The sequence below is a fragment of the Heterodontus francisci genome, chromosome 1 (genome assembly GCF_036365525.1).
Source record: "Heterodontus francisci isolate sHetFra1 chromosome 1, sHetFra1.hap1, whole genome shotgun sequence".
Classification (NCBI taxonomy): Eukaryota; Metazoa; Chordata; class Chondrichthyes; order Heterodontiformes; family Heterodontidae; genus Heterodontus; species Heterodontus francisci.
In genome coordinates this window covers 51468648-51486541 of record NC_090371.1, presented here as the reverse complement: position 1 = coordinate 51486541, position 17894 = coordinate 51468648, and the positions used below count along the sequence as shown (strand labels likewise).

Sequence of the window (17894 nt, the reverse complement as noted above, 5' to 3'; positions counted from 1 at the left end):
CCACCGATCCCCAATAAAGTTCCACCCCCTTTCTTATCAAGAATCTATGTACCTCTGCCGTAAAAATATTTAAAGACTCTGCTTCCACTGCCTTTGGAGGAAGGGAGTTCCAAAGACTCACGAACCTCAGAGAAAAAATTTCTCATCTCGGTCTTAAATGGGTGACCCTTATTTTTAAACAGTGACCCCCAATTCTAAATCCTTTCCACTCCACCTTGTCAAGACCCCTCAGGATCTTATATGTTTCAATCAAGTTGCCTCTTACTCTTCTAAACTCCAGCAGATGCAAGCCTAGCTTGTCCAACCATTCCTCGTAAGACAGCCTGCCCATTCAAGGTATTAGTCTAGTTAACCTTCTCTGAACTGCTTCCAACCTATTTAAATCCTTCCGTAAAGGAGGAGTCTCATACTGTACACAGTATTCCAGATGTGGTCTCACCATAGCCCTGTTTAACAGAAGCATAACCTCCCTACTTTTGTATTCAACTCCACTCGCAATAAACAATAACATTTTATTCACTTTCCTAACTACTCGCTGTACCTGCATACTAACTTTTGTGATTCATGCACTCGGACACCCAGATCCCTCTGCATCTCAGAGCTCTGCAATCTTTCACCATTTAGATAATATGCTTCTTTTTTATTCTTCATGCCAAAATGGACAATTACACATTTTCCCACATTATACTCCATTTGCTAGAACTTTGCCCACTCACTTAACCTATCTATATCCCTTTGTAGCCTCCTTTTGTCCTCTTCACAACTTACTTTCCTACCTATCTTTGTGTCATCAGCAAATTTAGCAACCACACCTTCTGTCCCTTCATCGAAGTCATGTATATAAATTGTAAAAAGTTGAGGTCGCAGCACTGATCCCTGTGGCACACCACTCGTTACATCTTGTCAACCAGAAAATGACCCATTTATACCTTCTCTGTTTCCTGTTAGCTAGCCAATCTGCTATCCATGCCAAAATGTTATCCCCGACACAGTGAGCTTTTATTGTTTGCAATAACCCTTCATGTGGCACCTTATCAAATGCCTTCTGGAAATCCAAGTACAATACATCCATCGGTTCCCCTTCATCCACAGCATATGTAACTCCCTCCAAGAACTCCAATAAATTGGTTAAACAGGATTTCCCTTTGACAAAACCATGTTGACTCTGCCTAATTACTTTCATTTTTCCAAGTGCCCTGTTGTAATGCCTTTAATAATAGTTTCTAACATTTTCCCTAGCCTGCAGTTTCCTGCTTTCTGTCTCCCTCCCCTTTTGAATAAATATTTGCTATTTTCCAGTCTAGTGGAACCTTCTGTGAATCTAGGGAATTTTGGAAAACTAAAACTAGCACATCAACCATCTCACTAGCCACTTCTTTTGAGACCCTAGGATGAAGTCCATCAGGACCCGGGGATGTGTCAGCCCGCAGCTCCAACAATTTGTTCAGTACCGCTTCCCTGGTGACTGTAATTTTCTTGAGTTCCTCCCTCCCTTCCATTTCCTGACTCACAGCTAATTCTGGGATGTTACTAGTATCCTCCATAGTGAAGACTGATGCAAAATACCTGTTCAATTCATCTGCCATCTCCTTATTATCCATTATTAATTCCCCAGACTCACTTTCTATAGGACCAACATTCACTAACTTTTCTTTTTAAATATCTATAGAAACTCTTACAATGTCTTCATATTTCCAGCTAGCTTTCTCTCATACTCTAATTTTACCTTCCTCATCAATCGTTTAGTTCATCTTTGCTGTTTTTCACATTCTGTCCAATCTTCTGACCTGCCACCCATCTTTGCGCAATCATATGCTTTTTCTTTAAGTTTGATACTATCTTTTAATTGTTTTAGTTAACCACGGATGGCGGGACCTTACCGTGGAATTTTTCTATCTTGTTGGAATGCATCTATTCTGGGATTCTGAAATAACCGCTTAAATGTCATCTCTATTGACCGATCCCGTAACCTAATTTGCCAGTTTACTTTAGCTGGCTCAGCTTTCATGCCCTCATAACTGCCCTTATTTAAGTTTAAGATACTGGTCTTGGACCCACTCTTCACTCCCTCAAACTGAATGTAAAATTCAATTATATTATGATCACTGTCACCTGGGGACACAAAGAAAAAGAAGAAAATTACAGCACAGGAACAGGCCCTTCGGCCCTCCAAGCCTACGCCGATCCAGATCCTCTATCTAAACCTGTCGCCTATTTTCTAAGGGTCTGTATCTCTTTACTTCCTGCCCATTCATGTATCTGTCCAGATACATCTTAAAAGACGCTATCGTGCCCGCGTCTACCACCTCCGCTGGCAACGCATTCCAGGCACCCACAACCCTCTGTGTAAAGAACTTTCCACGCATATCCCCCCTAAGTTTTACCCCTCTCACTTTGAACTCGTGACCCCTAGTATTTGAATCCCCCACTCTGGGAAAAAGCTTCTTGCTATCCAACCTGTCTTTCCCTCTCATGATTTTGTACACCTCAATCAGGTCCCCCCTCAACCTCCGTCTTTCTAATGAAAATAATCCTAATCTACTCAACCTCTCTTCATAGCTAGCGCCCTCCATACCAGGCAACATCCTGGTGAACCTCCTCTGCACCCTCTCCAAAGCATCCACATCCTTTTGGTAATGTGGTGACCAGAACTGCACGCAGTATTCCAAATGTGGCCGAACCAAAGTCTTAGACAACTGTAACATGACCTGCCAACTCTTGTACTCAATACCCCTTCCGATGAAGGAAAGCATGCCGTATGCCTTCTTGACCACTCTATTGACCTGCGTTGCCACCTTCAGGGAACAATGGACCTGAACACCCAAATCTCTCTGTACATCAATTTTCCCCAGGACTTTTCCATTTATTGTATAGTTCACTCTTGAATTGGATCTTCCAAAATGCATCACCTCGCATTTGCCCTGATTGAACTCCATCTGCCATTTCAATGCCCAACTCTCCAGTCTATCTATATTCTGCTGTATTCTCTGACAGTCCCCTTCACTATCTGCAACTCCACCAATCTTAGTGTCGTCTGCAAACTTGCTAATCAGACCACCTATACTTTCCTCCAAATCATTTATGTATATCACAAACAACAGTGGTCCCAGCACGGATCCCTGTGGAACACCACTGGTCACACGTCTCCATTTTGAGAAACTCCCTTCCACTGCTACTCTCTGTCTCCTGTTGCCCAGCCAGTTCTTTATCCATCAGCTAGTACACCTTGGACCCCATGCGCCTTCACTTTCTCCATCAGCCTACCATGGGGAACCTTATCAAACGCCTTACTGAAGTCCATGTATATGACATCTACAGCCCTTCCCTCATCAATCAACTTTGTCACTTCCTCAAACAATTCTATTAAGTTGGTACGACATGACCTTCCCTGCACAAAACCATGTTGCCTATCACTGATAAACCCATTTTCTTCCAGATGGGAATAGATCCTATCCCTCAGTATCTTCTCCAGCAGCTTCCCTACCACTGACGTCAGGCTCACCGGTCGATAATTACCTGGATTTTCCCTGCTACCCTTCTTAAACAAGGGGACAACATTAGCAATTCTCCAGTCCTCCGGGACCTCACCCGTGTTTAAGGAGGTTGCAAAGACATCTGTTAAGGCCCCAGCTATTTCCTCTCTCGCTTCCCTCAGTAACCTGGGATAGATCCCATCCGGACCTGGGGACTTGTCCACCTTAATGCCTTTTAGAATACCCAACACTTCCTCCCTCCTTATGCCGACTTGACCTAGAGTAATCGAACATCTGTCCCTAACCTCAACATCAGTCATGTCCCTCTCCTCGGTGAATACCGATGCAAAGTACTCGTTTAGAATCGCACCCATTTTCTCTGACTCCACGCATAACTTTCCTCCTTTGTCCTTGAGTGGGCCAATCCTTTCTCTAGTTACCCTCTTGCTCCTTATATATGAATAAAAGGCTTTGGGATTTTCCTTAACCCTGTTTGCTAAAGATATTTCATGACCCCTTTTAGCGCTCTTAATTCCTCGTTTCAGATTGCGCCTACAATCCCGATATTCTTTCAAAGCTTCGTCTTTCTTCAGCCATCTAGACCTTATGTATGCTTCCTTTTTCCTCTTAGCCAGTCTCACAATTTCACCTGTCATCCATGGTTCCCTAATCTTGCCATTTCTATCCTTCATTTTCACAGGAACATGTCTCTCCTGCATGCTAATCAACCTCTCTTTAAAAGCCTCCCACATATCACATGTGGATTTACCTTCAAACAGCTGCTCCCAATCTACATTCCCCAGCTCCTGCCGAATTTTGGTATAGTTGGCCTTCCCCCAATTTAGCACTCTTCCTTTAGGACCACTCTCGTCTTTGTCCATGAGTATTCTAAAACTTACGGAATTGTGATCACTATTCCCAAAGTAGTCCCCTACTGAAACTTCAACCACCTGGCCGGGCTCATTCCCCAACACCAGGTCCAGTATGGCCCCTTCCCGAGTTGGACTATTTACATACTGCTCTAGAAAACCCTCCTGGATGCTCCTGACAAATTCTGCTCCATCTGGACCTCTAACACCAAGTGAATCCCAGTCAATGTTGGGAAAATTAAAATCTCCTATCACCACCACCCTGCTGCTCCTACATCTTTCCATAATCTGTTTACATATTTGTACCTCTATCTCACGATCGCTGTTGGGAGGCCTGTAGTACAGCCCCAACATTGTTACCGCACCCTTCCTATTTCTCAGTTCTGCCCATATTGCCTCACAGCTCGAGTCCTCCATAGTGCCTTCCTTCAGCACAGCTGTGATATCCTCTTTGACCAGTAAGCAACTCCTCCACCCCTTTTACCTCCCTCTCTATCCCGCCTTAAGCATCGGTATCCTGGGATATTTAGTTGCCAATCGTGCCCTTCCCTCAACCAAGTCTCAGTAATAGCAATAACATCATACTCCCAGGTACTAATCCAAGCCCTAAGTTCATCTGCCCTACCTACTACACTTCTTGCACCTCAGACCACCAGTCCCTTTGCATTCATCATCTGCTCCCTGCCTACTCTTTCCCTTAGTCACGCTGACTTCATTATCTAGTTCCTTACAGGCTTTAGTTACTACCTCCTTACTGTCCACTGACCTCATTTGGTTCCCAAAACCCCTGCCACATTAGTTTAAACCCTCCCCAACAGCGTTAGCAAAAGCACCCCCAAGGACATTGGTTCCAGTCCGGCCCAGGTGTAGACCGTCCAATTTGTAATAGTCCCACCTCCCCCAGAACGGGTCCCAATGTCCCAAAAATCTGAACCCCTCCCTCCTGCACCATCTCTCAAGCCACGCATTCATCCTGACTATTCTTTCATTTCTACTCTGACTATCACGTGGCACTGGTAGCAATCCTGAGATTACTACCTCTGAGGTCCGACTTTTTAACTTGGCTCCTAACTCCCTAAATTCTGCTTGTAGGACCTCATCCCGTTTTTTACCTATATCATTGGTGCCTATGTGCACAACGACAACTGGCTGTTCACCCTCCCCCTTCAGAATGTTCTGCAGCCGATCTGAGACATCCCTGACCCGTGCACCTGGGAGGCAACATACCATTCGGGAGTCTCGTTTTCGACCACAGAACCGCCTATCTACTCCCCTTACAATTGAATCCCCTATGACTATAGCCCTTCCACTCTTTTTCCCGCCCTTCTGAACAGCAGAGCCAGCCACGGTGCCATGAACCTGGCTACTGCTGCCTTCCCCTGGTGAACCATCTCCCCCAACAGTATCCAAAATGGGGACACCTGCGCTGCCTTCCTGCTCTTTCTCTGCCTTTTGGTCACCCATTCCCTTTCTCCCTCAGCAATTCTAATCTGCGGTGTGACCAATTCGCTAAACGTGCTATCCACTACTTCCTCAGCATCGCAGATGCTCCAAAGTGAGTCCATCTGCAGCTCCAGAGCCGTCATGCGGTCTAACAAGAGCTGCAGCTGGACACACTTCCTGCACGTGAAGGAGTCAGGGACATCAGCTGTGTCCCTGAGCACCTTAACTATGAGGTCATTAATTAATTCTATCTTATTGCACAATACCAAGTCTAGTATAGCTTGCTATCTGGTCGGCTCCAGAACGTATTGTTCCAAGTAATTATCCCGAAAACGTTGCATGTACTCCTTATCTAGGCTACCTCTGCCATCTGATTTTTCCAGTCTAAATGTAGATTAAACTCCTCCATGATTATCACCGTATCTTTCTGACAGGCTGCCATTATTTCTTACTTTATACTCCGTCCTACAGTGTGGTTAACATTAGGTGGCCGGTACACCACTCCCACAAGTGGACTTTATGATTTCTCATCACTACCCAAACTGCTTCTACATCTTGGTCTCCTGAATTTAGATCATTCTTCTCTAATGCGCTAACACCATCATTAATTAACAGAGCCATCCCTCCACCTTTTCCTAGCTTCCTGTCCTTCCTAAATATCATGTACCCTTAAATATTCAGGTCCCAATCTATGTCATCCTGCAGCCATGTCTCTGTAATGGCTATCAGATTGTACTTACTTCTACTTGCGCTCTCTTACTTGCCCTATGCCAGTTTTGCATGCGGCTCAAGTAATAAGCCAGAGATCATTACCTTTGAGGTTCTACTTAATTTGGTGCCTAGCTTCTCATACTGATTGTGCAGAACCTCCTTCCTTGTCCTGCCTATGTATTTGGTACCTACATGGACTACGATGACTGGATCCTCCCCCTCCCACTATAAGTTCCTCTCCAGCCCTGAGTCTCAGTTTATATATGATGCTGCAACCCTCATCCATGCCTTTATTATCTTCAGATTTGACTATTTCAAGGCATTCCTAGCTGGCCTCCCACATTCTACTTCCATATACTTGAGGCCGTCCAAAAATCAACTGCCTGTGCCCTAACTTGCACGAAGTCCGGTTACCCATCACCCCTGCGTTCACTGGTTCCTGGTTAAACAATGCCTCAATTTTTAAATTCTCGTCGTTGTTTTTAAATCCCTCCACGGCCTGGCCCCTCCTCATCTCTGTAACCTCCTCTCGCCCTGCAACTCTCCAAGATATCTGTGCTCCTCTAATTCTGTCCTTGAGCATCCTGATTTTAATCGCACCATTCGTGGCCGTGCCTTCAGTTGCCTCAGCCCCAAGCTCTGGAATTCCCTCCCTAAACCTCTCTACCTTGCTTTGCACCTTTAAGCCACTCCTGAAAACCTCTCTCTTTTACCAAGCTTTTGGCCATCTGCCCTAATGTCTCCTTATGTGGCTCAATCTCATTGTTTTCTTCAGTCAAAGGGTTGTGAATCTTTGGAATTCTCTACCTCAGAGGGTTGTGGATGCTGCATCATTGAATATATTTAAGGCTAAGGTAGACAGGTTTTTGGTCGCTCAGGGAATCAAGGGATATGGAGAGCAGGCGGGAAAGTGGAGTTGAGGCAGATCATCAGCCATGATCACACTGAATAGTGGAGCAGGTTCAAGGGACCATATGGTCTACTCCTGCTCATATTTATGTTCTTTTTGTTTTTGTGAAGCACCTTGGGACATTTTATTACATTAAAGGTGCGATATAATACACTATTATTGATAATTTTTATTTATGGCCTGATCAGTTCAGATTGGATTCTTTAAATCACCCTTTTTTAATATCATGAAATTACCATAATGAAAAGTCAAAGTGTCAGTTCTTCCAAAAAGATTCCACCGGGGAAAAGACATAGAAACATAGAAAATTTATGGCACAGAAGGAAGCCATTCAGTACATCACATCCATGCCTGCAGAGAAAGAGCTATTCAGCCTCATCCCACTTTTCAGCTCTTGGTCCGTAGTCCTGTAGATTATGGCACTTCAAGTGCATATCTAAGTATTTTTTTAAATACGGTGAGGGTTTCTGCCTTTACCACCCTTTCAGGCAGTGTGTTCAGGATCCCCACCACCCTACTGGCGAAAAAATTCTCTCCTCAATTTCCCTCTAATCCTCCTGCCAATTATTTATAATCTATGCCCTTGGTTACTGACCTCTCTGCTAATGGAAACAGATCCCTTATAGCTACTTTATCTAGGTCCCTCAATGTTATGTACCTTAATTAAACTTTTCCTCAGCCTCCTCTGTTCCAAAGAAAACAACCCCACAGTTAAAATTCTCCATTCCTGGCAACATCCTTGCAAATCTCCTCTGCACCCTCCCTCATGAAATCACATCTTTCCTATAATGCAGTGTCCAGAACGGTATGCAGTACTCTAGCCAGAGTCTAATGAGTGTTTTGTACAGTTCTAGAATACCTCCCTTGTCTTATATTCTATGCCTCAAAAAGGAAAATATCCCTTATGCCATCTTAACCATCTTATCTACCAGTCCTACTATCTTCAGGGATCTGTGGACATGCACTTCAAGATCCCACTGTTCCTCTGCACCTTCCTGTATCCAACCATTTATTATTTATTCCCTTGCCTTGTCTGTCCTCCCTATATGCAAATTCTAATAATATATTGATTTATTGATTCTCTAGCCAGTGGAAAAGCCCCTGGGAAGGAGCGCATTACCCCTGAAATAATCAAGAGTGCCAAGCCTGCTATACTTTTAGCACTCAACGAACTGCTTTGCCTGTGCTGGGATGAGGGAGCAGTACCACAGGACATGCGCGATGCCAATATAAGAACTCTATAAGAACAAGGGTGACCGCGGTGACTGCAACAACTACCGTGGAATCTCCCTGCTCAGCATAGTGGGGAAAGTCTTCGCTCGAGTCGCTTTAAACAGGCTCCAGAAGCTGGCTGAGCGTGTCTACCCTGAGGCACAGTGTGGCTTTCAAGCAGACAGATCCACCATTGACATGCTGCTCCCCCTTCACCAGCTACAGGAGAAATGCCGAGAACAACAGATGCCACTCTACGTCGCTTTCATTGATCTCACCAAAGCCTTTGACCTCGTTAGCAGACGTGGTCTCTTCAGATTACTAGCAAAGGTCGGATGTCCACCAAAGCTACTAAGTATCATCACCTCATTCCATGACAATATGAAAGGCACAATTCAGCATAGCGGCGCCTCATCAGACCCCTTTCCTATCCTGAGTGACGTGAAACAGGGCTGTGTTCTCGCACCCATGCTGTTTGGGATTTTCTTCTCCCTGCTGCTCTCACACGCGTTCAAGTCTTCAGAAGAAGGAATTTTCCTCCACACAAGATCAGGTGGCAGGTTGTTCAACCTTGCCCGCCTAAGAGCGAAGACCAAAGTACGGAAAGTCCTCATCAGGGAACTCCTCTTTGTTGACGATACTGCATTAACATCCCACACTGAAGAGTGTCTGCAGAGACTCATCGAGAGGATTGCGGCTGCCTGCAACGAATTTGGCCGAACCATCAGCCTCAAGAAAACGAACATCATGAGACAGGATGTCAGAAATGCTCCATCCATCAATATCGGCGACCATGCTTTGGAAGTGGTTCAAGAGTTCACCTACCTAGGCTCAACTATCACCAGTAACCTGTTTCTCGATGCAGAAATCAACAAGCGCATGGGAAAGGCTTCCACTGCTATGTCCAGACTGGCCAAAAGAGTGTTGGAAAATGGCATACTGACACGGAACACAATAGTCCGAGTGTATCAAGCCCGTGTCCTCAGTACCTTGCTCTACAGCAGCGAGGCCTGTACAACGTCTGTCAGCGAAGAGCGATGTCTCAATTCATTCCATCTTCGCTGCCTCCAGAAAATCCTTGGCATCAGGTGGCAGGACCGTATCTCCAACACAGAAGTCCTCGAGGTGGCCAACATCCCCAGCATATACACCCTACTGAGCCAGCGGCGCTTGAGATGGCTTGGCCACGTGAGCCGCATGGAAGATGGCAGGATCCCCGAGGACACATTGTACAGCGAGCTCGTCACTGGTATCAGACCCACCGGCCGTCCGTGTCTCCGCTTTAAAGACGTCTGCAAACGCGACATGAATCCGGTGACACCGATCACAAGTCATGCGAGTCAGTTGTCAGTGATCGCCAGAGCTGGCAGACAGCCATAAAGACAGGGCTAAAGTGTGGTGAGTCGAAAAGACTTAGCAGTTGGCAGGTAAAAAGACAGAAGCGCAAGGCAAGAGCCAACTGTGTAACAGCCCCGGCAACCAATTTTATCAGCAGTGCCTGTGGAAGAGTCTGTCACTGTAGAATTGGCCTTTATAGCCACTCCAGGTGCTGCTTCATAAACCACTGACCACCTCCAGGCGCTTACCCATTGTCTCTCGAGAGAACGAGGCCAAAGAAGAAGAAGAAAAATATAGACTAATGTAAAATTGTTAAAAGGTGCTACCCCTGATCCATATTAAAATTTCCATTAGTGAAGGGTCACATCTATTTATTATTTTCACACAACACAAATGCAAAATACTGCGGATTCTGGAAATCTGAAATAAAAACAAAAAATGCTGGAAATACTCAGGGCCGACAGCATCTGTGGAGAGGGAGAGAGAGAAAGAAAAAGAGGTAACATTTCAGGTCGATGACCTTTCATTGGGGTTAGGGTCCCTGCATTCAGGAAAGAATATACAATTTCTGCAAATTACTATAATTGGCTATGCTGTTTGTCTGCTATTTTTAATAATTCTGGTCCATAGTTTATAACCTATGCCAAGATTTATTCTCATCTTTTTATTGTACTACTGTGGGGAGGAGAAATTTCTTCATTCAGAGGGTTGTGAACCTTTGAAATTCTGTACCCGAGAGAGCTGTGGATGCTCAGTTGTTGAGTATATTCAAGACAGAGATCAACAGACTTTTGGTTACTAAGGAAATTAAGGGATATGGGGATAGTTCGGGAAGGTGCAGCTAAGGTAGACGATCAGCCACGATCTTGCTGAATGGCAGAGCAGGCTCAAGGGGCTTGTTACAACCAAGTGAGAAAGGTGTCCAGGGTTCCCTTTTAGCCTTCACCTGGTCTTACTGTAACAGGATTTAATTTTAAACATCGTGTTCACTACTTTCCAGTTATAAGGCAAAGAAATGAGCACAAACAGGCTTTCTTAGGTTGAAAGAAAAGTGAAATTTATTAAAACTTAAACTCTAATTCAGTTAACGCCTACGGATACATGCCACGTCCCACGCTAGCATGCATACGCGATATGCACATGCAAACTGAGACAGAAAAGGGAAGAAAAAAAATAAAGTGGAGAGGTTTGAGGCAATATCTGAAGAGTTTGTTACTGTGCTTCAAACTCACTAGTAGGTCATTCTTGCTTTTCGTTGGGGCCCAGTATTCCTCTTAAACCTTGTTCACTGTAGGAGACTTTTCTCTCTTGGGGTTCATGTTTCTTCAATGGATTCCAAAGCTGGTGAGAAAGAGATCAGAGCAAACAGGAGAGAGATGTTCTCAATCCAGGAGCTTTCAGCTTACTGAGTTCAAATTCTCTGTGGCAAGTTCAAAAAAAACCTGCAAGGGTCAGTCATATGACTAAACTGGCCTGACCACATCGGTTTGTGTATTCGGCCATCTGAGCAGTCAAGCTGGAATGCTAGCTCCTCCGCCTTCAACGTCTGGTAAACAAAAGTTCACTATGGACTGAATGCATTGGGGAATGGTCTTTTGTCCCTTTTAAGCACTGTCTGCAAATATCTTTCCAGTCAAGGGCGCAGTGTTGCTTTCTTTTTAAAAAAAAGTTCTTTCTTTACTCCAGTAACAGTTTTAAAAAATCAATGTTCACGTGGCGAAATTTATGTGCCTCATTCTTGGCAGGTGGGGGCCTGCATGACAGGGCTAAATAACCTACCCCTGCTCCAGTTTCTTGTGTTCCTATATCCAGTAAGCTAAATACAGCTACAAAGGTTTCTGTTCCAAAGGCAGGCTTGTTGTGTCAAATATGGTTCTTAGGGAGTTGCTTTTGGCATTTTGTGCAAGAGAAGCACTGGAGTAGAAATCAAAAATCTAACAGTCTTCACTCACTGACCAATTTAAAAATCTATACATGAAATAGTTTGTGTAGTCAATCCAGTTCCTCAGAGTTACAGGCTTACAGCATAAAAATGCTTAAAGTCTGAGATCAACTGCCATTAATATTGATAATCACACCCAACGGAAGGGGTAGGGGGGAGAAAATGCTCAATGCACATTTTAAAAGATTGACAGCTGCAATTGCTCATTTTCTCCAAAAGGTTGATCAAACATTTGATCTCTCAGAGAAAAAAAAAACATCTGGAATGCTGTTCCTTAATCTCCTATTTCAAAAGTCATGGATGCTGATTTGGATCTCTGGATGCACTGTTAAGATGACAGATAGGCTGGACTCTGAGCATCATAGAAATTAAAGCAGAAACTGATCATTTTACAGGGCGGCCATACTATTAGCATTTGGGGGATATGGTAGCTTCATGGTCATGTTACTGGACTAACAATCCAGAAGGCTAGACTAATGATCCAGAGACAGAGTTCAAATCCCATCACGGTTGCTGGCGAATTTAAATTCAGTTAATTAAATAAATCTCAAATAAAAGCTCAATCAGTAATGATGACCTTGAAATAACTGGGTTGTCATAAAAACCCATCTAGCTCATTTCTTGTGTTCCTATATTCTTATATCCAGTAAGCTAAATACAGTTTCTGTTCTAATGGCAGGCTTGCTGTGTCAAATATGGTTCCTGGGGAGTAGTTTTGGCATTGTGCCCAAGACAAGTATTGAGTAGAAATTGAAAACCTAAAAGCCTCTCTCACTGCCAAATTTAAGAATCCTGCATATGAAGTAATTTGTGTAGTCAATCCAGCTTCTCTCAGATACTGGCTTACAGCACAAAAATGTTTATAGTCTGAGATGCAATGCCACTAATACTGACAATTACACCAAAATGAATGGACAAAAATGCTCAACGCACATTTTAAAAGATTTATAGCTGCAATTGCTCATTTTCTTCAAAAGGTTGAACAATCATTTGCTCCCTCCTACAGAAAGAAATCTAGAATGCTGGTCCTTACTCAATCTGACCTATAAATTACTCCAGACTCACAGCAACGTGGTGTGGCATGGTCTATCAAACTCAGTTGTATTGCCAGCTATGCCCACATCCCATGAATAAATAATAGAAGAAAAATTCCTTTATGCAACAAAAAATAAGAAACCAAATAGTCATTAAGAATTAGTATTTCTTCTACTGTAAGGGCATGGACCATTAAAATGATAGAGTTCTTTACATCAGCTTGTATCAAAGATAAGTTTCATTTTATCCTGGTAGTACAACTTCCTCAAATTGTTGGGTTCACAGTAAACTTCAAGCCAGCATTTTTGTAATGGCTTATTTTTATAAGGGCTACTGATGGCAACACAAATTTATTCAGCAAACTGCAAATAAATATCTGAAAATTTCTCTCAATTGTGGCTTAAGACTAATTTGGGGTAAATTCAAAATTAGCACCTGTACACCTTATAATTAACAGATAGCCAAAACTGAGTTCAGAAGAGATAAGCTAATATAGCATTTCATTGCACTAGTTCAATCCACTAAGTAATTGAACTCACATTGCTATTGCTTCTAAGTAAAAGTAGTGTTATTGCTGATTATGTTTTGATCCCCAGATGTATATCCGAAAATTACTAATACATGTCAAACTTCAAGACTTAAAGTGTTTTCCTAACTTAAGATCACTTCTGACTCATAGTTGAGATCCATATTATAAGGCCTCCATAAATAATTTAACATAAATTAGGTTATGGGATTGTCAGATTTCATTTTTATTTTACTAACCTGGATGATTGGATATAGGAGGCTGGTAGGCAAGTTCATTATGCACTGCCCCTAGGAAAGAAAGTTGGTACATAATTTCATGCCTTAAACATACACAAATTACTTAATGAGTTCAAGAAATTTCTATTAAAAATGTGCCAACTATTGCTCATTTGGCATTCCTATAAATATGTTCTATAATTCCTGTACATAAAAACTCTGAACTGACAGACTAAACGTTATTAGAAGCAAGTCTGACTGGATTGATAAAATTCACATGAAAAAACTTGAGGCAGCAAGGTGGAATAATCCACCTTGATATAATTCCAACATATTCAATCCACTGATGACATTGAGGAACTCTTCTTTGTAGTCTTTAAGGCAGCGTTGCAATTGTCCTCTTGCATTTTGTTGTTTCTTGTACTAAGTGAAGATAGTTATATTATACTCTCCTCCTGCCCAATAGAACATTACATTTACAATTTCTTTAAATTTTCTTTGAAAAGATCAGTGAACTTTAAGTTATGCCACAACACTGGCAACGTGTAAGCATTTTCTATTTCAGCTGTTGTGCACCAGCTGTGCCAGTCATCCTAGGAAGTAGAGGAGCAGGGAGGTGAATAAAATTATTGTGCTACCACATATGAAGTTATGTGCTGTAACTAATTGTTTGACCTTTTCCTTAACTTTCCAGCAATCTCTACAACACTACAACAGGGGGAGATGGTGGTCTAGTAGTGTCACTGAACCATAGGCCCAGGCAAAAGCCTGGGGACACAGGTTCAAATCCCACCATGGCAGCTGGTGGAATTTAAATTCAATTAATTAATAAAAATCTGGAATTGAAAGCTAGTCATGAAATTATCAATTGTCGTAAAAGCCCATCTGGTTCACAAATGTCCTTTAGGGAAGGAAATCTGCTGTTCTTACCCGGTCTGGCCTACATCTTACTCCAGACCCACAGCAATGTGGCTGACACTTAACTGCCCTCTGAAATGGCCTAGAAAGCCACAGTTGTCCAGGGCAATTGGGGATGGGCAACAAATGCTGGCCTTGCCAGTAACGCCCACATCCCATGAAAGAATTTTAAAAACTATGAATATATTACATGCATGGAATTCAAAAAGTAAAAGGACAAATCTAAAATGCAGGAATAGAATACTTGATACAAGTATTAAAATCATTCACACATCATTTTTTTCCTGCGCATTTTGGAATTTTAGACCAGTAACATTATTTCCTCTTTCTCACATTCCTTATATTGTTATGACGGGGTGATGATTCACGATAGGGTAGAGTTTCATAAGTACCAGTACTGTCCCTCAGTCCTGTCTGCTAATAGGCAGTGACCATCACCAGGTTATTCAACTATGGAGGGAATCAGAAGCAATATGCATTTGAATCTTGCTCCATGTCAGTTTCCAGCAGGAAACAGCAGTGGGATTTTTCCCTCCCTAGTCCAAGTACACTAAAATCAATTGTATTGCCCCTTTCCACTGCCAAGTATGAAAAGTCTTCAGTGAATTATTAGCATATAACTTCACAAAAACCTCTAAGTTTTAAACAGAATATATATTTCTAGGTAGGGTGTATTTGACTTTAGCCTAATCCAACAAAAATCTCAAGTGTTTTGTGATTCTGACTGGCATGTATTTGGGCAATCTTCACTCATTCCTACAGTACAAAACTTGGAAATTACCCTTAAAAAAGCCACAACTGTTTTTATACAAGATACTGATTTTCTGATTTTGATTATGGGAAACATTGCTGTGGTACAGCAACAGCAACAGCTTTAACTTGCATCTAACCATGCTATGATCAGCTATAATTTTATTGAATGGCGGAGCAGACTTACGGTGTATGGTCTACTCCTGCTCCTTTTTCTTATGTAATGCAGATCACCACAGTCTGCTTTAAGGTTTCAAAAGCAATAATTTGCCCATGTTAGAGCAGCAGGTTTTGCTGGCCTTTAATGTAAATTAAATTACCCAGTATGCAGGGTCCAATTTCTTTGGATTCTTATCTGCAAGTAACCCTTTCTTCTATGAAGAAAGGAAGACATTTCAAAAGCACTTCTATGCCTATTGTCTTTCTGAAGTTTAGGTTAATTAATGCAATAATTTTTTTATTCTTGCTGGTATGAAAATGGATCAGCACAAAGCAAAATTTCAAGCTGGAGAAAGGAGGTAAATTTATGGATGCAAAAGATTTTGTTAATAGCAGAAATGTCATAGCTAACAAGTAGATACAGTAAGTCTGGAACATTTGATCAAGGAAGTTTCATACAAAGAAGCTGTAAAAGAATCTAGGACAGTACCCAGCTCAATATTAAAACCAACACACTGTATAGACTGTTCCCCTCTCTCCTACACAAATTGGTGCTGCAATTCAAAATTTCAGGAACAGATATTGTATAGTATTCCAGGTAGGTTGCAATGCAATATACAATAACATACTCATATAACACCTACAGGGAGATGCAAAACTAAAAACAAACTCTTGGTTGACACGAGTCCTGCATCAAGACTTACAGTAATGGCCAGCATGGTGTATAGGGGTGTGGTGCTGAAGATGTCCATTCTGGTGATGAGGCATGTTAGGGGTAAATGCTGCTGTTCTGCTTCCAGTCCAAGTTGTAGTGCTATCTGTTAGGTTACAAATTGGGAACATATAGTTGTATATATAAATTTTTTTATAGCAAGTAAATCAAATATGTTTCATAAACATTAAAAAAAAATCAGCATTAATCTCCAAAGCTGTAAATGACGAAAAAGAGCAGTGTAGCATCACAATGCCTGATCATGTCATTTAAATGGTTTAGGAACCTTATTTTTGTTCCTAAATTCTCTTGTAATTTTTGAACTCAAAGAATACAAAATGCAGGGCTAAAAAGGTGTATTACAGCTTTACCTGTTCTCAACAAATACAAACACAGGCCTATTCAAATCTAATGCAACATCCCCCACAATAAGCCTATGCCAATAACTCAGAAGGTTCTGACATCCTCAATAAAGTACAAAAGTGGCAGCCAAAAGCTGGACATAAACCCGACATTAATATAGTATTTACAGCACAGAAACAGGCCATTCGGCCCATGCCAGTTATCCCCGAGTGAAATGAATCGTGATCCAACATTATCAGCTATTTGGTATGGCAATCAACAGACAAACCCTCTATGTACAGCAAATTCAGAGAGCTTTTTTCAAAAATTCTTTCATGGGATCTTTATGAAAATATTAAGATGGCAGAGAGAAACTTGGATTTACAAAATCACCAGGTGCAACTAGTGAATTAAAAAAAAACTTAACAGGAGCCAGTCTTAACATTTATTGAGAAAAGTCACTCTGCAAGTCTCTCAACCTTGTCTCACATAGGCAGGCTAGGCAATGCCTGAGTTTCATAGTGTGCAAAGAAATTAAGATTACACTTCAATATACCAAAAAATTTTCACATAGTAAGATGCCAATACCAAAAGGTGCTTATTGCAAGCTATATTTATTGGAGACTGAAAATCGATCCAACAGTATAGGGCATAAATACAATAAATGGTCAGAAAAAGTCAAAACATTAAAACAGAGACCTTTACTGCCACCTGCTGTTTTTCAAACATAATTAATAGAAATGGTTTTAAGTTCAAGAAGAGTAATGTTAGAAATACCAGAGCTAAACGATGTGTTACTGGACTTTGAGCTTCCTCAGTATATAAAACTAGTATAGTCTGATAATTTCATATACAAAGACCAAATATTTCAAATGCACTCTTTTTTAAACCTGTAAATTCTTAAATGAATTGTCTTTATAATTGTGCAAATATCACAAACACTTTGCAGTTGCAGAATCAAAAAAATTTAAATTGCAAGAAAATAAAATATCTTGCCATCAGATGCAATAAAATCTGTTTAATAAAATGGTGAATGAAACAGCACAAAATTTTTAATAAAAAGTAATTTACAAAAGCACGTAGGTCTAATATCAGAGGTATGAAGTGAAGAATTACTTCCTTGATTCGGCTTTACTTTATGGACCCAATTTTGAAACGGAACTGCAACTCTTCAAAGGAATCCATAACAGTTTTAGTTGTAAGTGCCTCTAAGCAAAGAAATTGTAACTAATTATTTCCAGATATAGGTCTTGCCCAACATGTCTAAGGCTTTGGGTAATAAATAGCAACAGATTTGTCATGGTTAAACTGCAAATTACATCTCCCCTTGCTCTCA

The 17894-nt window shown here is 41.7% G+C and overlaps 1 protein-coding gene across 1 annotated transcript in view; it reads right to left on the bottom strand.

Annotated features, from left to right (window-relative positions):
• The window catches only part of smad4b (SMAD family member 4b), a 125491-nt gene that overhangs the window by 21017 nt on the left and 86580 nt on the right, over positions 1-17894 (bottom strand). The window contains exons 7-8 of the mRNA XM_068030595.1: positions 16209-16322; positions 13699-13749 (exon numbers count right to left, since the gene is read on the bottom strand). Coding sequence (XP_067886696.1) covers positions 13699-13749; positions 16209-16322 — 165 coding nt within the window. The remainder of the gene's footprint in view (positions 1-13698; positions 13750-16208; positions 16323-17894) is intronic.